Source organism: Lissotriton helveticus, chromosome 1_1 (genome assembly GCF_964261635.1).
Source record: "Lissotriton helveticus chromosome 1_1, aLisHel1.1, whole genome shotgun sequence".
In the NCBI taxonomy this organism is placed as follows: domain Eukaryota; kingdom Metazoa; phylum Chordata; class Amphibia; order Caudata; family Salamandridae; genus Lissotriton; species Lissotriton helveticus.
The window spans coordinates 364,193,109-364,220,156 of record NC_136057.1 but is presented as its reverse complement, the minus strand read 5'-3'; the positions used below and the strand labels follow the sequence as shown (position 1 = coordinate 364,220,156).

Here is a 27,048-nt window from a genome sequence, read left to right as displayed (position 1 = left end):
ACATCTGTGTTACATGTCATCTGTACTAAAGCCACCTGACGGGTTGTTTTCAAAAGCCTATTTTATTAACAACACCACCACCAATACCACAACCATCAATACCACCACCTCCATCAATACCACCACCACTGTCAATACCACCAACACTGCTAATACCACCCCCAATACCACCACCAATACCACCACCAATACCCCACCACCAATACCACCACCATCAATACCACCACCACCAATACCACCACCACCAATACCACCACCACCAATACCACTACCGCAGCACCTCTCGCTCACTAGTTATAGCAGGGGCACTGTATGAGGCCAAAGCTGCAGCCGAGACCATCCCCCCTCTCTCCATGCCTGCCATAAGGCACAGTCCGCACTGCACCAGGAGGTGAAGCCAGGGCCCTACTACAGGTGGAGTGTTTTTTATTAGGCCAAATACATCAATGACATTACACAATGCCACACGGCACGCTCAAATCTCGGAGAGGGCCGGAAATAACCCCCTCCTCCTGCTCTTCCTCCTGAGCTGCAACAGAGTAATCACAGAGCGAAAGGTGTTGGAGCACTTTTTTTGTGTTTATAGCTCGGATCATATGTAACTCTCACTTCACACTTTGTGTCTGTGTAATTTAAAACATGATGTTGTTTAAATTTGACCATTTACAGTACTTGTTGTGATACTTGGTGGTTGCGTCCAGTAATCAAACTCGTGTAGTGGGTACCCAAACCCGAAGGGACCTTTTTCCACTGTCATTCTTTACCTTTGGGACACCAACAAAAATGTCTTTTAATTTAAAACACTTACACATCTTCTTCACTGCACTAATTATCACTACTTTGAAGACGTCGCCGGACGGATTCTTCCTCTGATATTTCCAATCTAACAAGCAGTCGAGAAGGCCCTTTATTGCAATGCAATAGGTCTCGCATTTGCGAGAGTTTAAGCTGTTAGTATTGTAAATGACAATGCCTTTATTTTATGTTTTAAAACTCAAAACATAAATAAAATGGCATTGTCATTTACAATGCCAATAGCTCAAACTTGCCAGAGTGCAGGACCTGTTGCATTGCAAATGCTTGTTTTACTCTACGGTTCGGTTCCTCTACCTTGCCCAGTGTATATCAACGACAGCCTTAAATTTCCTTTCTTCCTGCACCCACACCCCCTTTTGCATTTAGGGCCAGATGTAGGACTATTGAATTTCTTACTCGCAAATTGCGACATATTGCAAATCGCAATTTGCGAGTCGCAAAATTCAATGTACAACAGTGTCTCAGACACTGTTTGTGATTCCCACTGGGGTCGCAAATTGCATGTCTCATGAATATTAATGAGGCTGTCGCAATTTGCGACCCCATTGGGAATGGCTAGCTCTCCCAGGAATGGTGGCCTGCTGGGGTCAGCAGACCACCATGTCTGGGACTGCTTTGTCAAAAAAGCAGTTTTTTTAAATGCATCTCGTTTTCCTTAAAGGAAAACGGGATGCATTAAAAAAAATAATTTAAACTTTTCTGTTTCATTTTTTAAGGGCGGCAGTGGTCCGTCGGACCACTGCCTCCTCTTAAAAAATATTTGCGCACCTATTCACAAAGGGGAAGGTCTCCACTGGGTACCCCTTCCCGTTTGCGAATGGTTTACCGCCTACTTGAAATAGGTGGTAAACTGCGGTTGCAAAACACTCATACATGGCAATTTCACTTGCTATTGAAGGGACGCCCTTGGCACGCCCTTTCCTAATAGCGAGTTACTAACCCTATTTTGTGGTCGCAAACGGGTCAAATGCCCTTTTGCGACCTCAAAAAACGGTTGTAGATCTGGCCCTTAGTCCTCTAACCTCCTCAGCTTTGACCTGCAGAGGGGAGAACAATGTGCCAAAGCACATATGTAGCTGGTCCGTAATTTGTTTCACTTGTCTTTTTCATAGGCTGGTTTACGCACTCTCCATGACATCGGTCCCGAGATCCGACGAGCCATATCAGGGGACCTAACAGCAGAGGAGGAGATGGACAAGGCCATGAAGGAAGCAGTTTCTGCTGCTTCTGAAGATGACATCTTCCGAGTAAGTTATCAAGTGCTAACCTTGTTCTACTGCCCACAGAATTAGCCCGGTCTCGCCTTCTAGTGATCACATTTCATAAGACCTGATTTATTTATTTATTTATTTATTGCAGAGTTTTATATAGCGCAAACTAGACCAGGTCACCAGTTACGTTACATGAGGACACACTTTCATTTTAGGCACGGGAGATTAACAGCCTGATTCATGTACAGGCCGTTTTGCGTGGCCCTAATAGCGAATCATAGCGACTCGCTATTGAGGACACGCAAAACGGCATTCATGTAGGAATTGCTAATTAAATAGCGATTCCTACATGTTCTTTATTTGCGAGTAGCAATTTGCTACTCGCAAAAACTCCCCATTCATTCCTATGGGCCAAGAGGCCCATAGGAATGAATGGGGAGTATCCCTTAATTGCGAGTAGCAATTTGCTACTCGCAAATAAGATAGCGATTTTAAGGGTGCCAGGGGTGTCCAAAGGACACCCTGTAGCACCCCTAAAAAGCACATTTGAACAGGTGTTGCGCACACACATGTCCAGAGGACATGTGTGTGTGCAACATGCAACTTAGAAAAATGCTTTTAAAAGCATTTCTCTGAGTATTTGCTATTTACCGAGAGGTCTGACCTCTCGGTAAATAGCGGCCCCAAAAGTGCAAAATCGCAATTTTTTTTTGTGTCATGAATAGCATTTGAGGAATCTCTATTAGAGATTCCTTAAATGCCATTCCTCGCAAATATGCGAATTCTTACATAGCGATTTTTGCATTTGGGATTGTGAATACCAAATGCAAAAATCGCACTCGCAAAGGGCCAGATTCTCAGAATCTGGCCCTTTTGCGAGCGCTTTTGGCTACATGAATCAGGCTGTATGTGATTTGCCCAGAATCACAGGAGGTTTTTGGCGTCGTTGCGCTTTACATAGCACCAGTTACGAGGACACACTTTCATTCTAGGCACGGGGAGATTAAGTGATTTGCCCAGAATCACAGGAGGTTTTTGGCGTCGTTACCGAGACTCGAACCCAGATCCCCAGGTCCGAGGTCGAGTGCCTTAGCCGTTAGGCCAACCCCTCTCCCCTATTATTATGTGATTATGGCACGTTGTGTTTAGATGAGCGTTGAGTATGGAGTAAAGTAGATGCACCTTGGAAGTAATTATATTCCCCCGGATTCAGGGGCATATTATCAAGGGGGTTTATCTCCACTTTTTTGGCTTTAAAAGCCAAGAAAGTGGAGATAAAATGATCTCCCTATTACCTAGCTGTCGCTAACGCCAGTTAGCGACAGCTAGTAGGAGATAGCGACCATCTTGGGCCCCGCTTTGCATGTCAGTGATATTTATCACTAATGACATGCAAAGTGGGCGTGCCAAGATCGCTAACATCGCTATCTCCTATTACCAACTTTTGGAGATATTTGCGCTAAGCGCGAATATGTCCAAAAGCTAACACCTGCCCCTGAGCAGTTCTTAGCCATGTTATCCAATGGTAGGTGGATAACATGGCTAAGAGCATTAGCTCGGTAATGCATGAATATCGCTGACTTTTCAGCGATATTCATGCCTTTCGGCCGATTTTTATCGCTTAGGAGATAAACCTTGATAATATCAAGGCTCCTAAGCGATAAAAATCGCCGCAGCTCGGCGATAAAAATATCGCCGCTAAACCAACATAGCGATAATTATCGCTAGTTGTTGATAATATGCCCCATAATTCCTGTTATGAACTGAAATATGCTACACCATTTTTCTAAAGAATGGATTTTCACACATTCTCTTCTAATGAATGAGAGTGACAATGCCCGTTCCCTTAGAAACAGTTCAGAAAGTGCCCTTGACAGACATGATGTGAGGGGAACAGTTTCTCCTACAAAACACTGAACCTGAATACTTTCAAAAGGGAAATAGTGTTTTTTCTCTTTTTCCAAGGATGAATGTCCTTTTGACCTTGCATTATCTCCTTTGGCCCAGGGATTTCTCAAATAAGGATAGAATAAAGTTGTACACAAATTTAATAGTTCTACTTTCATCTGCTGACAGCAAAGTGAGTCTGTACCACTGAGTAAACGACACAAGACTGCATGGATGTGTTGCAAGCAGTGCAATGCAATCGGTCTCACATTTATGAAAATTAGAGCTCTCGGAGTTGTAAATGATAATTTGTTTAAATGTTTTTTGTTTGAAGTGGAGTGATTTTTATTTTAAAAACCCATGTGGCAGTTAGTGTGGTGCGAAGTGGGCTATGTAAAAATGCAGTGATGCTACAAATCCATATACTCCTTTAGGGCTAGTCTGACCGCCGGCACATAATAAGTGTACAGTTTCTAAGAATCAGCATCCCAGTCGCAAAATGAGGGATGGAAGGAGTGGGTGGAGCATGTGTTCCCGAATTTTTTTCAAAACTCTGCTTAGAGGTGGTGCGGCGGTGGTGCAGTGACAATATCCCGCAATGGAGCTCAGAGCGGAGCTACTGAAAGACAAGGCACAAGAAACAGCAAAATGCTCATACAAAATAGATAACACACCACCCTCCCCCGCTTCGTGCCCGCCGAGCCAGGAAGCATAAACAAGCGTTGGCAATTCTGATGGATACATCTGCCTGTGGATTCCTCACCTTATGAATATCCCATGCGCCAGCATTCCGTGGAAACTTTTTCCTAGCTCCCCACGCCGATGAGGTTGTCACAATGCCTTGGGTCCGCATGCGGCTCTGCATGACGTCACTGGAGCCAGAAGAGGACCACGTTGGCGTGATGACGTCAGTTCCCTTTTTTTCTGCGCTGTCGACGCTAAAGGTTTTTCTGGGACTCTCCATGTTTTCGACTGGATACTTTGTAATTTTGATTGTATCTTTCTGTGTTTTGACATGTCTGCCCCGAGGAAGTCGGGCTTTAGGCCCTGTAAAGAGTGCGAGCGTCATATGTCGATCACTGACCCTCATGAGGACTGTCTGTGGTGTTTGTCGTCTGATCACAAAGTCGAGGGCTGTTCTTCCTGCAGCAAGATGAACCCAAAGGCTCTGAAGGAACGAGAAACCAAGTTGTATATGGCTAAGGCAAGAAAAGAAAAAAGGGGTCATAAACGATCGAAGTCAAGGTCGTCGACGTCGCATGACTCCCAGAGGAAGCATAAAAAGAAGAAGAGGCATGCATCTCAACGCCATTCGTCGAAGGCTGTGGTTTAGAGATCGCCTTCTCCAGTACCTCGACGTCGAGAAAAGGACTTTGTCTCCCCTTCTCCTTCAGTCTCTCCTCAAGTGACTTTGGTTCATCTTACAAGGGGACCCCCCCGCAGTCATTGACGCCGAGATTTTCACCGACTCCGGAAGGTGTGTCAAATCTGGCTGATAATTAGGTTCCTTCAGATCCTGCGGGTCCGCCTGTGGCTCTGGCGGCTCCGACTCCGGAGGTGCCTCGTATGGATCTCGAACCGGTTCAGTACCCACAATTTCCGGTGCTGGGTTTGGATCCGTCACATTTTTTAAATGCGATGTATGGCGTGTTTGCCAGGGCCTCGTACGCTTCTGGTGCACCTTCGGGTCCCATGGGTCCTATGGCATTTAATTTGGGTGAGCCTCATCAGTATCCACAGGCTCCCTTTGTGCAATTTATGCCGACAACGCTGTCCTGGCATTTTCCGGCTAAGAGGATGTCAACGCCGTATGCGCATTTCCCGGCTCCATCCCGTGAACCTTCCTCTCGGATTCAATCGGCGGCGGGTACTACTGCGGATTCTTCTTCTACGCCGCTCCCGCAGCCTTCAACGCCACGTGTGACGCCGCAACTGAAGATGCGTTCGAGCAGAAAAGCACAGAGGTTGTTAGAGGAGGAGCAGTACCAGGCTGAAGAGATGGAGGAAGGTAAAGTTTATGATACAGAGGATATGTTCAAGGGTCTGTGTGAGGCAAGAGGACTTGACACCTTCCCGGAGTGGGACTTTGCTTCACAGAAAGCTTCCCCCTCGAAGGAAGTTGCACCTTACCATACTGTAATAAGGAAGGCTGCAGAGCTCTTAGATCTTCAGCTCCCTATGGCTGAGTGTAAACCTAATTTGCTCACAGAGGTGCTTTATTCTCCTCTGTGGTTGAACCACTCTTGCCGTTCAATGATGCCTTGAATGAGCCAATCCTTGATGTGTGACGCAACCCTTTTTCTGCTCCTCCAGTTTCAAGGTCGGTGTCCAAAAGGTATAGGCCTGCTCTAGGGGATCCGGTGTTCCTTTTATCTCATCCCTCTCCTGAGAGTTTGGTGGTGCAGGCTTCTTGTTCCATGCAGTCCACGGGTGATTTTCCGCAGGCTCCTGCTGACAGGGATTCCAAGAAGTTGGAACAATCTGCAAAAAAGGTCTTCTCCTAAGCGAGTATGGCTCTGAAGTCTACCAATGCTACCTGTCTGTTGGGTAGATACATTCATGCCCTTATGCCAAACAGCTTCTTCCAAAATTGTCTGAGAAAGATAGGGGAAATTTCAGTGAGGTGCTGGCAGACTCACAGGCTGCAGCTCGCCAAGTCATTCAGTTTGGCCTAGACACAGCGGACTCGGATGCCAGGGTGATGCGTTCATCCATTGCAACAAGAAGACATGCGTGGTTGAGGTCTTCTGGGTTCTCTCCCGATGTACAGGCTACCCTTCTCGATCTACCTTTTAATGGGTCTAGACTTTTTGGAGAGAAAGCTGATTCTGCTCTGCAAAGATTTAAAGACAGTAAGGCCATACCAAAGTCTTTGTGTCCGCAGACTCAGGCAAAGGGTTATGGCTATAGAATATACAGTGGCTTTGGGAAGTCTTACTTTCGTGGTTTCTGACAGCCACAGCAGCAACAAAACCCCATAAACAAGTCCTAAAGGGGTAAAGGCAGAGGTCGTCTTCGTGGAGCCGGGCGTCAGCCTTCTTCCTCCTCCTCCTCTACCTCCACAACCCCTCCTGGTAATGCAGGAAAGAAGCCCTAGATCCGCCATCTTGGATCGTGCAGGTCCTGAAGGAGGCCAGCTTACCCATTTTCTACAGGATTGGAAATTGGTCACTTCGGACCTTTGGGTTTTAGATCTGGTAGAAAATGGGTATGCCCTTCCCTTCAGGGAGTTCCCTCCTCCTTACCCTCCTGGCCAAGGGTTTTGCACATTTACCTCTCCTTCAGAAGGAGGTTCTTGTCCTGTTACAAAAAGGTGCGATGGGGGTGGTTCCGGAGCAGGAAAGGGGTCGGGAATGCTACCCCAGGTATTTCCCGATTCCCAAGAAGGATGGCAAGTTACGCCTCATCCTGGACCTCAGAATCTTGAATCTGTTTCTCAAGCAGGGGAGATTCAAATTGCTCAACCTAGCGCAGGTTCTTCAGGCACTGCAACAAGAGGACTGGATGGTGTCCATCGACTTGCAGGATGCATATTTTCACATCCCAATCCTGAGGTTGCAAAGGAAGTATCTCCGGTTTACGGTTGGTTCGTGACATTACCAGTTTGCGGTCTTTCTATTTGGTCTTACTACGGCACCTCGAGTGTTAACCAAGGTGATGGCAGTGGCTGCCCATCTCAGGAGGTCGGGGATCCCGGTTTTCCCCTACCTGGACGACTGGCTTCTGGAGGCAGAGTCGCCAGAGGTGGTGCGTCGTCAACTGCAGGTAACAACCCAGCTGTTGTACAAATTGGTTTTTTCGATAAATGTGCCCAAGTTTCCACCCTTAAGCTCTCCTTAATGGGGAAGATCGCTCTAATCAAAATGGTGGTCCTCCCACGCTGTCTGTACACCATGCAAGGGTCCTTTTACGAGCTGCGCACCGGGTCTTCCAGGAACTGGATTCCCTCCTATTCCTCCTATTGTGGAACGGGAAGCGGTGCAGGGTAAGTCTGGAGGTCCTGAAGCGTAGATGGGGCGCAGGAGGGTTAGAAGTCCCAGATCTGGAGCTTTATTACTTTGCGTCACAACTGCAACATGCTATTGCATTGTTGGATACGGACCCCTCTTGGGAGCGCTCCTTGCTGGCAGGAACTTACGGGAGTGGGCAGTTGGGAGCGCTGCTATGGCAGGTGGGGGGGCGGCGAGATCACAGCCCCCCGCTGGTGCGGTTGGTGGCCGCAATTTGGGATTGAGTGGTACGCCGCCTCATCTGCAACAAGCCGTTCGCCCCTGACATGGATCTTTGGCTGATGCCATCCTTTGCCCGGATGGCACAGGTCATTTCCACAGACAAATGGACGGAGGGAGGTTGCCTGATGCTGTCTGATCTGTATCCGAATGATAAATGTATCACTTATCAGGAGGTGGTGACCGCCTTCGAGCTCGGTCTGTGGCAATTTCTCCAATATGCTAAACTAGCGGCGACTGCGCGGCAACTATGTCCCTCGTTTCCGGAGGCTCCGGCGCAAACCCGTACTTTGGTCACTATGTTGGCGATGGCGGGGGGCCGGAAGTTTGTGACTCACCTCTACAAGGCTCCACGGGAGGACAAAAGGTTACAGCCCTTGATGGTAGAAGATAAATGGCAGCAGGCGTGTCCGCAGGAGATTACCCCCCGTGAATGGGAAAAAATACATGAAAGTGTGCGGAAGGTGTCAGTGAGCAACCGCTTTAAACAAATTCAATATAATATTATACACATGACCTACCTCTCACCTAAACGGCTCCAGGCCATTGATAATACCAGAGATTCCCACTGCCCGAGATGTCGTAGTCCACGGGCAGATTTTATACACATGGTGTGGGCGTGCCCCATGCTCCAGTCCTACTGGGTGTCGGTTTTGGAGGTCCTGGCGAAGGTGTCTTGGTGGATAATAGACCTGGACCCGCGTCCCTGCCTCCTGGGCTTAATGCCCCGGGATCCCAAATGGAGAGTATGTAGGCGGTTCCTAATGTTGGGCCTGGTCCCGGCCCGGCGTCGTATTTCAATTAATCGGTTGTCCCCACAGGGCCCGACGCTGCGGAAATGGAGGGCAGATCTGCGGGAATGGGCACTGGCAGAGGAAGAGCACATGCGGCATACAAGGAGGGATGGGAAGCTACCTGAGGTCTTACAGGCTTGGGGGGTAATGTTTCAGGAGTTGATAGGACAGGATACCCAATTGACACAAAGCGGTTCGGAATCAGTACCCATGGGACAGCGGGAGGCTCCGACTCAGGAAGAAGTGACACACGGTGACTCACCATAGGGAGCACGTGACTCAGACCCTATTTTTATTCTTTCTGTGGACCCGGCAGCAGGGGTTGGGGGGAGGTTTGGGGAGGGACATGGTTGGGGGGTGGAGGGGAGTTCTTTTATAGTTCAGTAATGTTTAAACGAAATGTAACTATGCAAGCGGCAAGCAAAGGAACCTTCACCATCCTCGCTATTGTTAAACAGCCTGCCGATTGCTGATGTTGATATGCGACCTTTCTCGGAATATAAGGCGATTATGCTGTATGCTTGTACCTTACTTGCTTTATTGTGCCGGAGATGTAAACCAAAAATGACAAATAAAAAGTTGTAATTTTTTTTTTTTAAATGTGCCCAAGTTTCACCTGGTGCCCTCACAGCGCAACGTGTTCAAAGGGGCAGTACTGGATACCACTGCGTGTCGAGCTTTCCCACCCCTGCAAACGATTCTTGACATTCAGGAAATTATTTCCTTGTTTCATAATGGAGCGGTTGTTCCGTTCTGAAGGTCCTTCGCCTGCACGGTCAGTTCGCTTCCTGCATTCTGTTGGTCAACCATGCATGCTAGCACATGAGGGCACTCCAGTGGTGTCTCCGCAGGCAGTGATATCAGCACAACGGAGATCTCAGGGAGTCAGTCAGAATCTCCAGAGAAGCAGCAGAGGATCTGTCTTGGTGGAGCATGGAGGGCAATCTGTCTAGAGGAAATCCCTTCCACCTTCCTCCATCGGTGGCCACAGTGATGATAGATGCCTCTATCCTAGGGTGGGGTGGTCATCTGGGGGAACCTGAGATCAAGGGTCTTTGGTCTCCAGAGGAAAGGTTGTTTCACATTAACCTTCTGGAATTGCGGGCGATTCGTTTGGCACTGAAGGCTTTCCTTCCTTCCCTTCACGGTTAGTCGGTTCAAGTCCTGACGGACAACACTGCCCCGATGTGGTACGTCAACAAGCAGGGAGGAGTAGGGTCGTACCGTCTCATAAGAGTGGCATTGCGGCGCTGGTCCTGGGCTCAGGACCATCAGATTTGCTTGATGGCAAATCATCTCCCCGGGGTGCCAACGTGCGTGTGTTCAGTCTCAGTCGGCAGTTCTCTGCCGACCACGAGTGTAGGCTTCATCCGGAGGTGGTTTGACAAATCTTTGGGACGTGGGGAACTCCTCGTGTGGACCTGTTTGCCACTCTCGAGAACGCGCACTGCCCGTCATTCTGTAGTCTCCAGTTTCCAAGGCAGGGAACGTTGGGGGACGCGTTTCAGTTGCATTGGAGCTCACAACTCCTTTACGCGTTTCCTCCCATACCCTTGATTGCTCGGGTTTTGAGGAAGATTCGCCAAGACTGGGCCCAAGTTATATTGATTGCCCTGGATTGGCCAAGAAGGTTGTGGTACACAGACCTCCTCACCTTTTGTCGCACCCTCCGCTCCGTCTCCCTCTCAGGGTAGACCTCCCCGTGCAGTCGGAGGAGCAGGTTCTACACCCCCACCTCCAGAACCTGCACCTTCATGCCTGGTAATTGAACGTGGCAACCTAAATTCTTTCTCTCTCCCGCCTGACGTGGTGGATGGTATTTTATCGGCCAGGCGACACTCCACCAAGTCTATCTATTCCTATAGGTGGTCAAAATTTGTTAAATGGTGTGGAGAGAAGTCTATTGATGCCTTGAAAGATCATCTTTCTGATGTTCTTTGTTTTTCCCTGCCTTTGGCCCAGCAGGGTTGTGCTGTGGCTACTGTTAAAGGATATTTGTCAGCTTTATCAGCATTTCTTTCTTTGCCTGATCAACCGTCTCTTTTTAAATCTCCGATTGTTTTAAGGTTTATTAAGAGGCTTACTAACATGTTTCCGTCCACACCCTTCATTATCCCCCGGAGGGATTTAAATCTGGTTTTAACTTTCTTATTGAGTTCCCCTTTTCAACCTATGCATAGTTGTCCTTTGAGACTGCTGTCATTCAAAACGGTCTTCCTTGTGGCTATCACCTCGGCCAGGAGGGTGAGTGAGCTTCAGGCTTTGAGTTCTAAGCCTCCGTTTCTGACCATACTTGCTGAAAGGATGGTCCTCAGGACCAAGGGTGCTTTTATTCCTAAGGTGGTAACTCCCTTCCATCTAGGGCAGTCCATTGCCCTCCCTACTGTCTATCCTCCCCCTCACCCTTCCAAGGAGGAGGAGAGGCTTCACTGCTTGGATCCTAAGAGGGCGATTAGTTTCTATCTGGATAGAACGAAGGACTTGCAATAGGACGATCAGCTCGCTGTGGGCTATGTTGGACGCATGAAGGGCAAGGCCGTGCACAAGCGTACTTTATCCAGGTGGATTATCTTGTGCATCAAGATCCGCTACGCTCTGGATGGTAAGGAACCTCCTGAGGCATTAGAGCTCATTCCACCAGGGCTAAATCATCTACTTCTGCCTTGTCGTGGGGTGTTCCTGTGTTGGACATCTGTAAGGCCGCAACTTGGGCCTCCCACCACACTTTCACAAAGCATTACTGCTTAGATTCTGAAGTGAGGAGGGATGGGCATTTTGCGCGTTCTGTTTTGCAAGACTTTTTGGTATAGAAGGGTGGACACCCTCCTCCGGGATGTTGGACTGCCGTGGGATTCTAGTCATAAGGTGAGGAATCCACAGGCAGATGTATCCATCAGAAGAACAAGTTACTTACCTTCGGTAACGCTTTTTCTGATGGATATAGTAATAGCTAGTAATTGGTGGTAGAGCAGCTGTGATAATGGATGTCCATTATCCTCTCTACCAGCGACCACAGTGATCACGGACACATTCACCCTTGGATGGGGTGCGTATCTGGGAGAGCTGGAGATCATAGTCCTTTGGTCTCCAAAAGAGCAGTTACTTTCTATCAACCTGTTCAAACTACAGATAATTTGCTTAGCTGTAGCAGCACTTAAAAATTGATGGCGCAGTGAAGCAGGCTAACATTTAGCCAGGGCAGAACAGTTTACAGCTTGGGGGAAGGCTAGCCTAGAGGAGAAAATGTTGCAAAAACATTTTGAACACACATTCTTATGTTTGGATAAAGGGGACAAAGGAGAAGAAAGTAGACACTATCAAATTGGCCACTCAATCGAGATTAGTCACAGACACAACCCAGTAGAAAGGCATGCCCTTAAACACAAACCATCAGCACTAAGCCTCTGAGCATTGACAAACACAGATACACATAACAATAAACATACAACATACAATGTAAGGGGCTTTAATCCCACATGCTAAAAGAACCAAATCTAATATACGCCTCCCATATGAAACTCACCTCCTGTGAAATGATGAATCTAGGTTGCGATCTAGACATTTCCCAGAATGGTACAGATCATTTGCATCTGAAAAGGCAGTAGGCCTGTGTATACTTCTGTCAAGAAGAGGAGAATACTGGTTAATGGATTACTTGAAGAACAATATCTCTCTTTGGCATCAGTCTTCATACTCAATCCTGGGCAGGAATGCTATATAAGGGAAGCTTCGAAGCTTTTCTACACCGAGCGGCTGGCCCCCTCCACAGAAATAGACAAATCACATCAGAGGTAGGTACGCCTATTTCAGAAGAAGGCAAAAGGTGGCTAGAAGAAAATATTTTTATTTATTTTTGTCATCTTATACAACAGAGACGAACATGTCACAACAAGTTCCCAGCAGTAGGATAAATTATTTTAGCATATTGTCATATCACATTTATAGATCTCTCGCTATTTATATCGTAGTGGGGCATGTGACAGAATAAAACAGTTCAAAAACAAGTCCCTGAGATGATAATTGTCATTTCGATTAACAATATCAATGTAATACCTAGCAGAGGCTCCTTCACAGGGCTATCCTTTTCTCAGAAGTATTTCTCTGAAAACGTGCGCTGGCAGATGCGCCCGTATCGTTATCATTAGTGTTTCACTTGTTTGATTGGTGTAATTATTGCACATTTGTGCTGTGAAGGATGCAACTGTCATGCCTGCTGTACCAGTGACTATTAAGAGTGGCGCTATCATTAGCATATGGTTGAGAATGATGCTCCTGGACAGGATTGGAACTGTGAATGAAGGTAGCATGATGAAATTACGGTTGTTAGTCTGGCTGACCGTGCACCAGTTGGGACAAAAAAGCCAACTCAGTAGCTCAATGGAGCCAACTTGTTCCCTCCTTAGTTGAAGCCAGCGAGATTGGCGGAGGGAACAGACAGCTGTTGGTGCTGTGGTAACACACCACATGATGGCTATGCAAAATATGGTCCTGCTATCCATGGGAGACTATGCACTATGCCTGGCAGCAAGAGTGGTCACTACTGATTCTGTCTCTGCTATGGGAGAGATGGGAAAGGTACTGACGATAAGAAAGAGAGGTAGAGTGAAATATTTAATAAAGGAGGAAGGGTCAGGGAAGGAACATTGTAATGGAGACAGAGAAGACTTCAGACAAAGCGAAGAGATAATATGGCCGGAAGAAATGATACTTTCCCATCTCTAAAAATTAACCTACCCTTGGGATGCAAAATCAAGAGCAATCTGATTGTTAGACTTGGTCTGGTACAGATCTTCGGAATGAGGGTCTGGAAATGATTATTGCATTATAAAAGAAAACCTGTGGGTCTAAACATGTACCGTGTATGGTAGCGTACTCCTTTGTACCTGTGATCGCACACTGTGGGTTTGTATATTGATTTACATGATAAACGTGTGTTTGTAGGAATAGCGAAGCACTTATGTGAGGTTTTTTTTTGCAGAGGGCAGGTGGCTTGTTCGGGAATCATGTTAGCTACTACCCGGGAGACGTCCGCAGCACCTTCCCTCAAACCTTCACCACCCAGCGTCCTCTGCACATCAACAAGGGAGTTGGAATCCAAGGAGACACGGAATCGCCATCCCACGAAAAACTAGTGGACTCCACTTTCACACCCAGCAGCTACTCTTCCTCAGGGTCCAATGCGAACATTAACAATGCTAACAACACGGCATTGGGTCGCTACAGCCGCCCCTCCAGCTACCACAGCACTGTTTGCACAGTGGAAGGTCACAACAATCCGTTGTCACCTGCCCCACGGACACAGGGGCTGTCGTGGAAGCTCAGCTCTAAGAGGTAAGGGCTGAGGGAGAAAGGCCAAGCTCTCAAGACTAGACCTGCTTGGCTGAATGGGCAGGAGAGAGTGAGGTATCAGACTGGGGTTGCATCGGGAAGGGCAGGGAAAGGTGGGCTGAGGATATGTTTTTTTCTATGCAGGTATGTAAATAACCCTAGAGTTTCTATTCTACTCATAGGCCCTATGTATGAAATTTCACATTTGCGATTCATAAACAGCAAATCCTAAGAAATCGCTATTTGGGAATCGCAAATTGAAATGTCATAAATTGGGATTTTTCTAAGAGCGATTGCTATGGAGTCGCAAACACTGTTAGAAAAATCACAATTTAGGATATCACTAAATTGCGATTTCCTAATAAAATCGCCATTGTGGAAACAAACCATTGCATCCTAATCTGTGGCAGCAAAAAACATGTTTCCTAAGCCACCAGGTAGCAAGGAGTAGGTAAGCGTCACATATAGGTTTTGACATGCCACCACGACAGAGAGGGCAGTTGTTAGGACTTTGCGCTCGCAGTGCCATTTGGTGTCTGGGACCAGCAGGTAGATTGGGGATCCATTGGAGGACAGTTGTGGTACAGGCCACTGGGATGGACCTGAGAAATAATCTAGACTGAATTAGAATGAAGGGTAAACTGACAGAAAATTACATATACAAAAGCAAAACAAATAGAGCTAAGTATAAAAAAATAGACAAAAAGTGCTCTTTAATTGCTGCCGATGGAAAAAGAGCATTTCTTACCATCTAAATCCCTTTATTAAGTGAGGCCTTACAAAATAAATGCAGTAGCAGTGAGAATGTGACTTTCCCAGTTACATTTAGACACTGTAGGAAGCTGGCTATGTATATACTATACCACAGTGAGGTATAGTGTGCACAGAGTCCAGTGGTACCCAAAAGGTAGGCAGAGGTAAAGTAGATAGCAGCTCACTATCTATTTGTGGTAGTGTGGTCGAGCAGTAAGGCTCTATCAGAGGACAGTGTTAAGCTTTTGTTCTACACACTCAGTCAGCATATGGTTTCACACAATCAAAGACTGAACTGCAGACCAATTGTTTTTGTATAAAAATATTCTTTTAGTTATTTTATTTTCTAGAACCAAGCAAGCCTGGCACAGGTAAGCAATGACTACTTTACAGTAGTAATACAGTTGTAACGCAGTTTGGATTGCAATTGTATATGCACTTTGTTTTGATTACAGTACTTTGGAAATACAGTAACTATACTTTATATAGGCTTTTTTAGTAAAATGACCAGTAGATTACTTTGCAGATTACTTTTCTTACACAGTGCAGTACACCTGGATACTGCACTGGGCCATTTCCTGTAACCAGGTGAGTAAAAGCGTTTTTGTTATTTAGTACTATTTAAAAAGGATTTCTTAGGCTTTCCAACTCCACACTTAAAAACTTTTCATAGAAAAACAGTCAATGTTATCCTATGGAGGAAAATAGTGTTATCGGTAACAGGTAAGTACTTTGTTGTGGAAGTTGTTATTCTCTTCCAGGGGATCTTCATCAATAGTCATAAGCACATGAATATTCCAGCACATGCGCTGGGACCCTGGAAACAATATATACACATATATGTGAAAAACATATAGGAAGCTATATATATATATATATATATATATATATATATATATATATATATATATATATATATATATATATTTCATCCAAAATACCTCTCAGGTAAAGAAGTTAACCTGGACACCCAGCGTTTGCAATTAATCCTTTATTCTGGCAAGAGAAAAGTCACGACGCGTTTCACCATTACGGCTTGATCACGCTCGTCAGACCGATAACAACAGCCATTTTTAAAATCCCAAAACACACCCTACGTGCAAGTCATGTGACAAACAGAGTGAATAAGGAGGACATCTTTGTCTAGTCAAATGTCTTAACTGAACAGTGTAATTCATCAAGTATAGTTCAATATATAGAGAAAGCATAGTTCAATATAATATAAGCAGAGTATACTATGCATGATTATTGCAATATAATTCCATTATTAGATGAAAAATGCATTTCAAGAAAAATAATTACACACCCCTTGTTCAGATATTAAGGCAAATAGAGTTTGTGTAGTATCAATACTGGACACAGTGACAATCCGAATCGGATAGTTCGATGTTAACATATCCCTCTTTAGGTTATAGGACATTACCAACTTCCTCATCTAGAACCAGTGTTCTAATTGGCTACGGTCCCGTCAGCTCAAATTAAGCCCAAGTGGGCGAATTCATAAATGCATCCGTGTTATACGTTGCAAAAATACTCAATATTACAGTAACGTCTGAAAGGTCCTAATTACACCATTGATAGTGTCACTGCGTTAGTTCGTAAAAATCCTTATTCCAATGGACAAATTATTCCAGAAACAGTCACTGTATTCCAAAGACAACGAACTGCCATTTAGTCCTCCAATTTCATCTGAAAAAATTAAAATGTTAAAATCAAAACAGAAGGCTGATAAATCTGATACATGATATCAAACATTGTACATTTCTCATTCATATAAGTGGACTTTTAATTCTTCACTCATGTTAAGTCCCATCGGAAACAGGCATTGAAAATCAATAATATACTTTGATTCGAGTTTTCTTACAGATAACTCATAGTTGCCACCTCTCATTCCTAGGTCAACACAATCTATAACCACCATACGTAACAAGGTTTCATCCTGCATGTGTGTTTCGAAGAAATGTCTAGCAATAGGGTATAGTTTATTGTGGGAGCGAATGGCCCGTAGATGCTCTAGCACTCTTTTCTTGGCCTCATGTTTGGTACTTCCCACATACCATTTGTTACATGGACATATTAGTACACACACACTGTATGGAGTATTACATGTGAGATGTTTACGAATAGTGAATTCTCTATTGGTACCAGGAATAACTAGAGCTTTACAATCCCGACTGTTCCTGCACGCTTTGCACTTCCCACAGCACATGAAGCCTACATGGGTTTCTCTTCTTTTTTTACCAGAATTGGTGACATAATTCTTGCTAAGTTCGTCACGCAAGGTTCTACCCTTGCGGAACGTAATCTGTGGGTTCTCATGGAGATACCTTTTCAGGTGTTCATCTGTGCTCAGAACATGCCAGTGTTTTTTGAGAATTCTACGAACTTCGTAGGATTGTCCTGTGAATGTGGTTATGAATCTAACGGTATCTGATTCTTCTTTTGTCTCTCTAGGGTGCAACAGTTCTTCCCTGGTCTTCATACTGACACGTTGTGTCGCTCTGTCAATCACCTGTTTGCTATATCCTCGGCTCAAAAATCGCTGACACATAATCCCTTTCTCTTCTTCAAACCCATCCAAAGTACTGCATTTTTCGCCTGGCGCACAACAGCTCACCATACGGAATGCTATACACTAAATTTTTCAGATGGCAGCTTGATGCTCTAAGGATGCTGTTGCCTGCTGTGCTTTTTCTGAATAATTTCGTGGTCAGTGTGTTGTTTCTCACTTCCACTTTAACATCCAGAAATTCCATACTCTTCTGACTGATATGCTCTGTCAGCTGTAAGTTGAGACAATTCGTATTCAATTTATCAACAAATTGTTTGGCTGAGATGGCATCCCCATTCCAAATGAAAAAGATGTTGTCAATGTATCGCAGCCACAGGGCCACGTTGTCAAATTCTGCCATTTCCCTGACGACCTGCTCCTCCCACCAGCCCATGAAAAGATTCGCATAGCTGGGGGCGAAGCAGGTCCCCATGGCTGTGCCCTGTGACTGACGGTACAAGACATCATCAAAATAAAAAAAATTATTGGTCAGACAAAATTCTATGATTGCCACGATCATTTGTGAGTGATACAATAAAGAAATTGATCTAGTCTTTAAGAAGTGTCTCACTGCTTCCAATCCCAGACTATGTTGGATACTTGTATAAAGGCTACTCACATCTAGAGTTACCAGAGTGAAATTAGTCTCCCAATGAATCTCATTGATGGTACTCAGGAAGTGAGTAGTATCTCTAATGTACGATGGTAATGCAATCACGAAGGGTCTTAAGTAGTGATCGATGTATCTAGATGTGTTCTCCAGCAAAGATCCTATAGAGGATACTATGGGGCGGCCCGGTGGATTAAGCTGGTCCTTATGTAACTTGGGGAGAAGATATAAGATTGGTATTTTGGGATGGGCGCAGTATAAGTACTGATATTCCTCCCATTCTATCAGCCCTTGCTCCCTCCATTTCAGCAATAATTCTCTAAAGATGGTATAAGATTCCAATAGTATGTCTTTGTTGCATCTGCAATAGCATTTTTCGTCACTTAATTGTCTGACTCCCTCTGAGAGGTATTTACCTTTGTCGAGAACAACGACATTCCCCCCTTTGTCAGATTGTTGTATGACAATATCAGTATCAGACCTTAGTGTTTCCAAAGCAATGTATTGGCTGTTCGACAAGTTCTTATTAGAGTTAGGTGTCTTGTTATAACGTATTTTCAACAGGTCATTTAGAACCCCTCTTTCAAACACGTCAATAGCATCACATTGTACTGCTGGCAAAAATACAGATTTAGGTTTGAACTTAGAACCTGGATTGATATCACACTCCGTTCCCCACGTGTCCCATTCCGGTACAGTGTCTACGTCTGTTTCTCCCATATGCAGTTCATGTAATAATTCCACATCATTAACATCAAGATTGCTAAAAACATTAGTGTTACTCAAAGTTCCTTTATCTTTTGGTTTCGTACAGAACCATTTCTTCAATTTGAGTTTTCGTGAAAATAAGAAGAGGTCAATGCGTGTTAATGCAAAGTTAAGATTTTGAGAGGGGCAAAACGATAAACCCAATGCTAGGGTTTCTATTTCCTCCTTTTTCAAAACCCGCTGTGAAAGATTAACTACCGTCCTATTCATTCATCCTCGGAGCCAAATGCAGAAATGCAGAATGATTAGGACGGTAGTTAATCTTTCGCAGCGGGTTTCGACAAACACGCATTGACCTCTTCTTATTTTCACGAAAACTCAAATTGAAGAAATGGTTCTGTACGAAACCAAAAGATAAAGGAACTATGAGTAACACTAATGTTTTTAGCAATCTTGATGTTAATGATGTGGAATTCTTACATGAACTGCATATGGGAGAAACAGACATAGACACTGTACCGGAATGGGACACGTGGGGAACGGAGTGTGATATCAATCCAGGTTCTAAGTTCAAACCTAAATCTGTATTTTTGCCAGCAGTACAATGTGATGCTATTGACGTGTTTGAAAGAGGGGTTCTAAATGACCTGTTGAAAATACGTCATAACAAGACACCTAACCCTAATAAGAACTTGTCGAACAGCCAATACATTGCTTTGGAAACACTAAGGTCTGATACTGATATTGTCATACGACAATCTGACAAAGGGGGGAATGTCGTTGTTCTCGACAAAGGTAAATACCTCTCAGAGGGAGTCAGACAATTAAGTGACGAAAAATGCTATTGCAGATGCAACAAAGACATACTATTGGAGTCTTATACCATCTTTAGAGAATTATTGCTGAAATGGAGGGAGCAAGGGCTGATAGAATGGGAGGAATATCAGTACTTATACTGCGCCCATCCCAAAATACCAATCTTATATCTTCTCCCCAAGTTACATAAGGACCAGCTTAATCCACCGGGCCGCCCCATAGTATCCTTTATAGGATCTTTGCTGGAGAACACATCTAGATACATCGATCACTACTTAAGACCCTTCGTGATTGCATTACCATCGTACATTAGAGATACTACTCACTTCCTGAGTACCATCAATGAGATTCATTGGGAGACTAATTTCACTCTGGTAACTCTAGATGTGAGTAGCCTTTATACAAGTATCCAACATAGTCTGGGATTGGAAGCAGTGAGACACTTCTAAAAGACTAGATCAATTTCTTTATTGTATCACTCACAAATGATCGTGGCAATGATAGAATTTTGTCTGACCAATAATTTTTTTTATTTTGATGATGTCTTGTACCGTCAGTCACAGGGCACAGCCATGGGGACCTGCTTCGCTCCCAGCTATGCGAATCTTTTCATGGGCTGGTGGGAGGAGCAGGTCGTCAGGGAAATGGCAGAATTTGACAACGTGGCCCTGTGGTTGCGATACATTGACGACATCTTTTTCATTTGGAATGGGGATGCCATCTCAGCCAAACAATTTGTTGATAAATTGAATACGAATTGTCTCAACTTACAGCTGACAGAGCATATCAGTCAGAAGAGTATGGAATTTCTGGATGTTAAAGTGGAAGTGAGAAACAACACACTGACCACGAAATTATTCAGAAAAAGCACAGCAGGCAACAGCATCCTTAGAGCATCAAGCTGCCATCCGAAAAATGTAGTGTATAGCATTCCGTATGGCGAGCTGTTGCGCGGCAGGCGAAATTGCAGTACTTTGGATGGGTTTGAAGAAGAGAAAGGGATTATGTGTCAGCGATTTTTGAGCCGAGGATATAGCAAACAGGTGATTGACAGAGCGGCACAACGTGTCAGTATGAAGACCAGGGAAGAACTGTTGCACCCTAGAGAGACAAAAGAAGAATCAGATACCGTTAGATTCATAACCACATTCACAGGACAATCCTACGAAGTTCGTAGAATTCTCAAAAAACACTGGCATGTTCTGAGCACAGATGAACACCTGAAAAGGTATCTCCATGAGAACCCACAGATTACGTTCCGCAAGGGTAGAACCTTGCGTGACGAACTTAGCAAGAATTATGTCACCAATTCTGGTAAAAAAAGAAGAGAAACCCGTGTAGGCTTCATGTGCTGTGGGAAGTGCAAAGCGTGCAGGAACAGTCGGGATTGTAAAGCTCTAGTTATTCCTGGTACCAATAGAGAATTCACTATTCGTAAACATCTCACATGTAATACTCCATACAGTGTGTATGTACTAATATGTCCATGTAACAAATGGTGTGTGGGAAGTACCAAACATGAGGCCAAGAAAAGAGTGCTAGAGCATCTACGGGCCATTCGCTCCCACAATAAACTATACCCTATTGCTAGACATTTCTTCGAAACACACATGCAGGATGAAACCTTGTTACGTATGGTGGTTATAGATTGTGTTGACCTAGGAGTGAGAGGTGGCAACTATGAGTTATCTCTAAGAAAACTCGAATCAAAGTATATTATTGATTTTCAATGCCTGTTTCCGATGGGACTTAACATGAGTGAAGAATTAAAAGTCCACTTATATGAATGAGAAATGTACAATGTTTGATATCATGTATCAGATTTATCAGCCTTCTGTTTTGATTTTAACATTTTAATTTTTTCAGATGAAATTGGAGGACTAAATGACAGTTCGTTGTCTTTGGAATACAGTGACTGTTTCTGGAATAATTTGTCCATTGGAATAAGAGTTTTACGAACTAACGCAGTGACACTATCAATGGTGTAATTAGGTCCTTTCAGACGTTACTGTAATATTGAGTATTTTTGCAACGTATAACATGGATGCATTTATGAATTCGCCCACTTGGGCTTAATTTGAGCTGACGGGACCGTAGCCAATTAGAACACTGGTTCTAGATGAGTAAGTTGGTAATGTCCTATAACCTAATGAGGGATATGTTAACATCGAACTATCCGATTCGGATTGTCACTGTGTCCAGTATTGATACTACACGAACTCTATTTCCCTTAATATCTGAACAAGGGGTGTGTAATTATTTTTCTTGAAATGCGTTTTTCATCTAATAATGGAATTATATTGCAATAATCATGCATAGTATACTCTGTTTATATTATATTGAACTATGCTTTCCCTATATATTAAACTATACTTGATGAATTACACTGTTCAGTTAAGACATTTGACTAGACAAAGATGTCCTCCTTACTCACTCTGTTTGTCACATGACTTGCACGTAGGGTGTGTTTTGGGATTTTAAAAATGGCTGTTGTTATCGGCCTAACGAGCGTGATCAAGCCGTAATGGTGAAACGTGTTGTGACTTTTCTCTTGCCAGAATAAAGGATTAATTGCAAACGCTGGGTGTCCAGGTTAACTTCTTTACCTGAGAGGTATTTTGGATGAAATTCGTAGGTCGGCCAGTGACCTAACCTGGACCGCTCGAGACAGCAGCAACGCTCGTACTGGCAGTGGTGGAGTTTATATATATATATATATATATATATATATGTATATATAGCTTCCTATATGTTTTTCACATATATGTGTATATATTGTTTCCAGGGTCCCCGCGCATGTGCGGGAATATTCATGTATATATATATATATATATATATATATATATATATATCAATATATCAATGCTCCAAGAATTTGCCAGCTCACAGGCTGCATTGCAGAAACACTTAGTGTAAAAAGCTGAAAAGCTAACCTCATAGAAACACATAGGAAAAAACTGGCACGTGCCTTTCAGGTAGCCATGACCCCTAGCTTCCCATCATGCCTCAGGGGTGTCAGTTGTTCTTTCCGGCTCCTTCTGTGAGGACTCTGGTTACTTCAGCTCTCTGTTTTCTGATTCTGTCAGAAAATATCTCCTGCTTTTTTTGTCAAAACCTATTTACTTCAACGTTTTTTGACTTTTAAAGTAAGTTCCAGCTCTTTCTGAGAGAGTTCAGCATATTTTTCTCTCAGAAATGCCGTCTCTCTTTGACTCTTGCCCTTCCTGTGGCAAGAAGAAGGCCAGATCAGACTCAAATTCTGTCCGTATCCTTTGTCTTCCTGAGGATCATGATCCTAAGACTTGCCAGCATTGTCAGTCCCTCTCTAGGCGTACTTTGAAAGACGGAGAGAGGATTTGCCTTTATGGGCTGGCTGAGAAGGGAAGAGCTCCTTCTAGAGGCAGGTCTCCGGTGCAGAAGAGAAAAGAGAGAGCCAAATCTTCATCTAGGAGTAAGGTACCAGTCTGCTCTCCTTCAGCGTCGGGATCGGCGCTGAAAATACCTTCACTGGCAGTGAAAACGTAGACAAGTTGACCCTCGGCAGCGGGATCGCCATCAAGAGAACGCCGGTTGTCAAAGACGTCGACAAGATGACCATTGATGTGGGCTTGCCGTTGAGAGAACACCGGTCGTCGAAGAAGACTTCAGGTACGTCGCCTTCTCGCCATCGTCAACCAGGCGACGATCGGCACTGAAGAGTCGTTCTCCGTTGGTGCAGGCTCGCATAACGTCGAGAGTTGGGTCTCCGCCGCCGCCATCAGTAAGGCGGTCGATGTCAAGACATGCTCCGCCGTCGTCAGTGGAGCGGCGATCGGCGTCGAAGCAGGCGTCTCCGTTGCCACCAACCAGGCGGCAGTCGACGTCGAGACATGACTCGTTGCCGCCAGGGGAGCGACGATCGGTGTCGAAACAGGCGTCTCCGTTACCATCAACCAGGCGGTGGTCAGCGTTGAGACAGGGCTCGTTGTCACCAGGTGCAAGACATCTGACATCCAGAAGAACACCTCTTTGTCATCGACCACATGGCTCAACGTCATGGCCCGAATCTCCAACGTCGGCGAAAAAGGATTCGTTGTCGGGACCCAAAGTGAGATATTCAAGATGGCGTTCGACGTGCCGGCGGCAGTCTCCATCGACGTCAAGGAAGAGCACGACGTTGAGAAGGAGTTCTCGGTCGATTCACACTCCTTTGGGTTCTCCTAGACTCTCCACGTCAGGGGTAAGGTCGGTCAGATCTGTAGCTTCAGCGTTGGTGCATTCGACGTCGAAACGCAAAGAGAGGTCGAGGGGAGAATCCCTCTACAGAGACTCACCGGTGCTTGTAACATATAGTCGTTCGATGTTGAGACACTCACCATCGGCGTCGCATCGTTCCTCCAGACGCCGTTCAGCCTCCAAAGACCACATGGAGCTAGCAGCTTCAGTTACAAGCTCTTTTCAAGTAATTTCGAGGAGAAGCTCTTCTTCTCCATCTCCTGAGGTGCGAAAGTCTCCTAAGCCAACCTCTCCACAAAGACAGAGGTCACCGCCACTTCATCTGTCGCCAAGATGGCTTTTTGCCCTCAGCCACTGGCAGAAAGATTCTTCTGGCCAGGCTCGATGGCCTATGGACTATTCCAGTCCGCTGCACAGATCCCTGTTGGAACAACTGGTGCAGGAAGTGGACAGATCACCTGTTGCTCGCACCAAGGATCGCCAAGACAAATCTCTGGAGCACAGACCACATGCTCATCGGAAAAGAACAAGAACACCGTCTTGGTCTTCCTCTTCAACTCACTCCTCAACAAGCATTTACAACGCAATGGTCTCGCCTTTGCAAAAGTTAGAGCCATTGTCATTGTAAATGAGAAAAAATTTCATTTATGTGTTGGTTTTGAAAACAGATAAATAAATGGCATTGTCATTTACAATGCCAATAGCTTAATCTTTCGCAAATGCCACACACAAACACATAGACCCACACCGAGCCCCCCACACACACAGAACCCCACACACACCGAGCCACACACACACAGAGCCACACACACACACAGAGCCACAAACACACACACACAGAGCCACACACACACAGAGCTGGGTTTTCTTTTGGGCATAATTGCAAACTATTTCTCATGCTTCACTAAATGAGACCTAAAAAGGGCCTGGACCCAAAGGTCTGCCCAGAAAATTTCTGCGCGCCGAATACCAAGGCTGATAGTCCTAAAACCACGTGTGCATCTTTAACTATCAGGTGCTCACTGTCCCTTTATCTCCCTCTTGAAGGTTGCTGCTGTCTTCCTCCATGACGCTGTTGGCGTCTTTCTCAATCTTTTTGATCTGAGTATTTTCCCTCTCTTCCGCTCGGAAGATATCTGATGCGAAAATTAAGTGCCCCACCGGCTAAAATTAAGCACTGGTTCTGAAGTGCTGTTTTCTGATGTAGCTAAACAAAAAGGAATCCACTCTGGTGAACTATGTGTTGGTGTGTGGGAAGTGATTATACCGTCGGAGCCGCGTTGAGGGGAAGACGCCGATCAGGCTTTGCAGTAACCGTTGCTAGATTGAGCAGGAACCAAAGAACCCCCAATACTACGCTGTGGCTCATGAGGCTAATTAGTCTTTGTCCATAAGTTCTGTATTATTAACGCCAATTGGGCGCAACAGACTCCATTCATTGAAACACGATTAGGTACATTTCACCTTTTAACTTTTTGTAGAGCACACTTTGACATCTACATTTTCATGTGAGTAAGGTGAGGATAACTGTGCATATCCTCGTCCTGAAGAAGGAGTTCTTTAACTCCGAAACATGTCGACGCACTTTCGAGCTTGACGTACCCTAACCAGTAACTAACAACCTCACTTGCACCTTTTTAACGATACCAGCTGAGGGCTTAATAAAAAGTTTTTGTTATTTTCTCCTACGGGCCAGGTATCTTTTAACCATCACTTTTCACCACCTCACCACTCCCACTTAATCACTTCCCACACACCAACACATAGTTCACCTTCAGTGCTCCTACGTAGCCGTGAGTCGTAGCATGCCGCATCCCTTAGAGGTTTGCGAAGACCCCGATGATGAAGCATGACACCAAGGGGCCTGTTGGTGTGTGAGGGGTATTTAAAACAACACTGCGTGCTCCCCACCACTGTAGGGATCACCGACACCACCAGAGTGGATTCCTTTTTGTTTAGATATATTGCCAGGGGAGACAGAATCCACTTCTTCCTCTCCCTCCCCCCTCTTGTTATTTTCTCGTTTTCTGATGTAGGGCAGAGACGCAAGTGTGTCGCAGCTCTTGGTAACAAAAAGGTAAGGCGCAGGCACCTCTTTGTGGATGCGAGGTTACAGGGGTGTCGGCTGCGAGCCCCCGGCTCCGGGGTTCTGCTGTTTCTCAAGTGGCACAAAGCCCGTGTTGTGATGCTGTGGCGGGGCGGACCAGCTGTGAAAGTGGAGGTATCCCAGGGTGGGATTCTGGTAACCTTTGAACGGGGGTGAGGGGGATGGGGGGGGTCTGAGGGAGTTCACTACATCCCCGGTTCTTGGTTCACCCCGTCAGAGTTGTGATAATCTGATACTGTTTTGGCTATGGGTTACCCATTGGGGCGTAGGGGGAGGTGTCCTGCCGCCTCGGGGTGCTCGTGTGAGTGCTGTGATACTGCAGGGGTGCCGCCCTCATCTATAAAGGTGTGCAGGAATCTCAAAGTGGGGTTTAGTGCAGGTATGGCTTTGAAGAGGGGGTTGGCTGGTTGCTCTCCCAGCTCTTAGCTGCAGTCTGTTGCTAGCATGGGAGCAGAAAGTCTAGGCTGTGGTATTTGCTGCACGCATCTCATGAGCGGGTGGGCGTGGAGATTGTCCGGGTGTTCTTTGCCCTGGGGTGCTCCCGCCCGTGTTGTGAAATTGCGGGGAAATTCCAGCTGTTGGATGGACGTTCGTATCTGGGGTGCCGTCTCTTGCTTTTCTGGGACAGAGGGTAACTGTTGTGAAAATATGAGGCTGTCTCTGAATTGACCAGGCCCTGCTGTATGTCGTGCTTCTCCTAACTGTCAGAGGTGTAGCAGGCGCAGTTGCACCGGTGTCCAGATGCCGAACGGGCCCTCTGAATCCTGATTACTGCTGCCCATTGCTAACCAAGCAGCGTTGGTCGGGAAATGTGGTGGGGGCCCCTGCTTGCACAAAGCCCCACGCCCCACTGCACTCTCGCTACGTCACGGCCCCCAAGGGCTCTCATTTTGACAGTGTGTATTGTAGTGGTGCTTGTCCGGCTGTCGCACATTCTGACCCCCGCCCCCGTGGAGGGGAGGGAAGGAGGTTATGAAGGACTGGGATTGTTAAAGGCCTTGTGTGTGCTTCAGAAATGGACTT

At 45.5% G+C, this 27,048-nt stretch overlaps 1 protein-coding gene across 6 annotated transcripts in view; it reads left to right on the top strand.

Annotated features, from left to right (window-relative positions):
- CACNA1C (calcium voltage-gated channel subunit alpha1 C) overlaps positions 1-27,048 on the top strand; it is a 2,299,705-nt gene that overhangs the window by 2,187,883 nt on the left and 84,774 nt on the right. For all 6 annotated transcript variants that reach the window (XM_078673661.1, XM_078673663.1, XM_078673662.1 and 3 more), the window contains 2 exons: positions 1,929-2,063; positions 13,916-14,268. In XM_078673661.1, the coding sequence (XP_078529787.1) occupies positions 1,929-2,063; positions 13,916-14,268 (488 nt within the window). The remainder of the gene's footprint in view (positions 1-1,928; positions 2,064-13,915; positions 14,269-27,048) is intronic.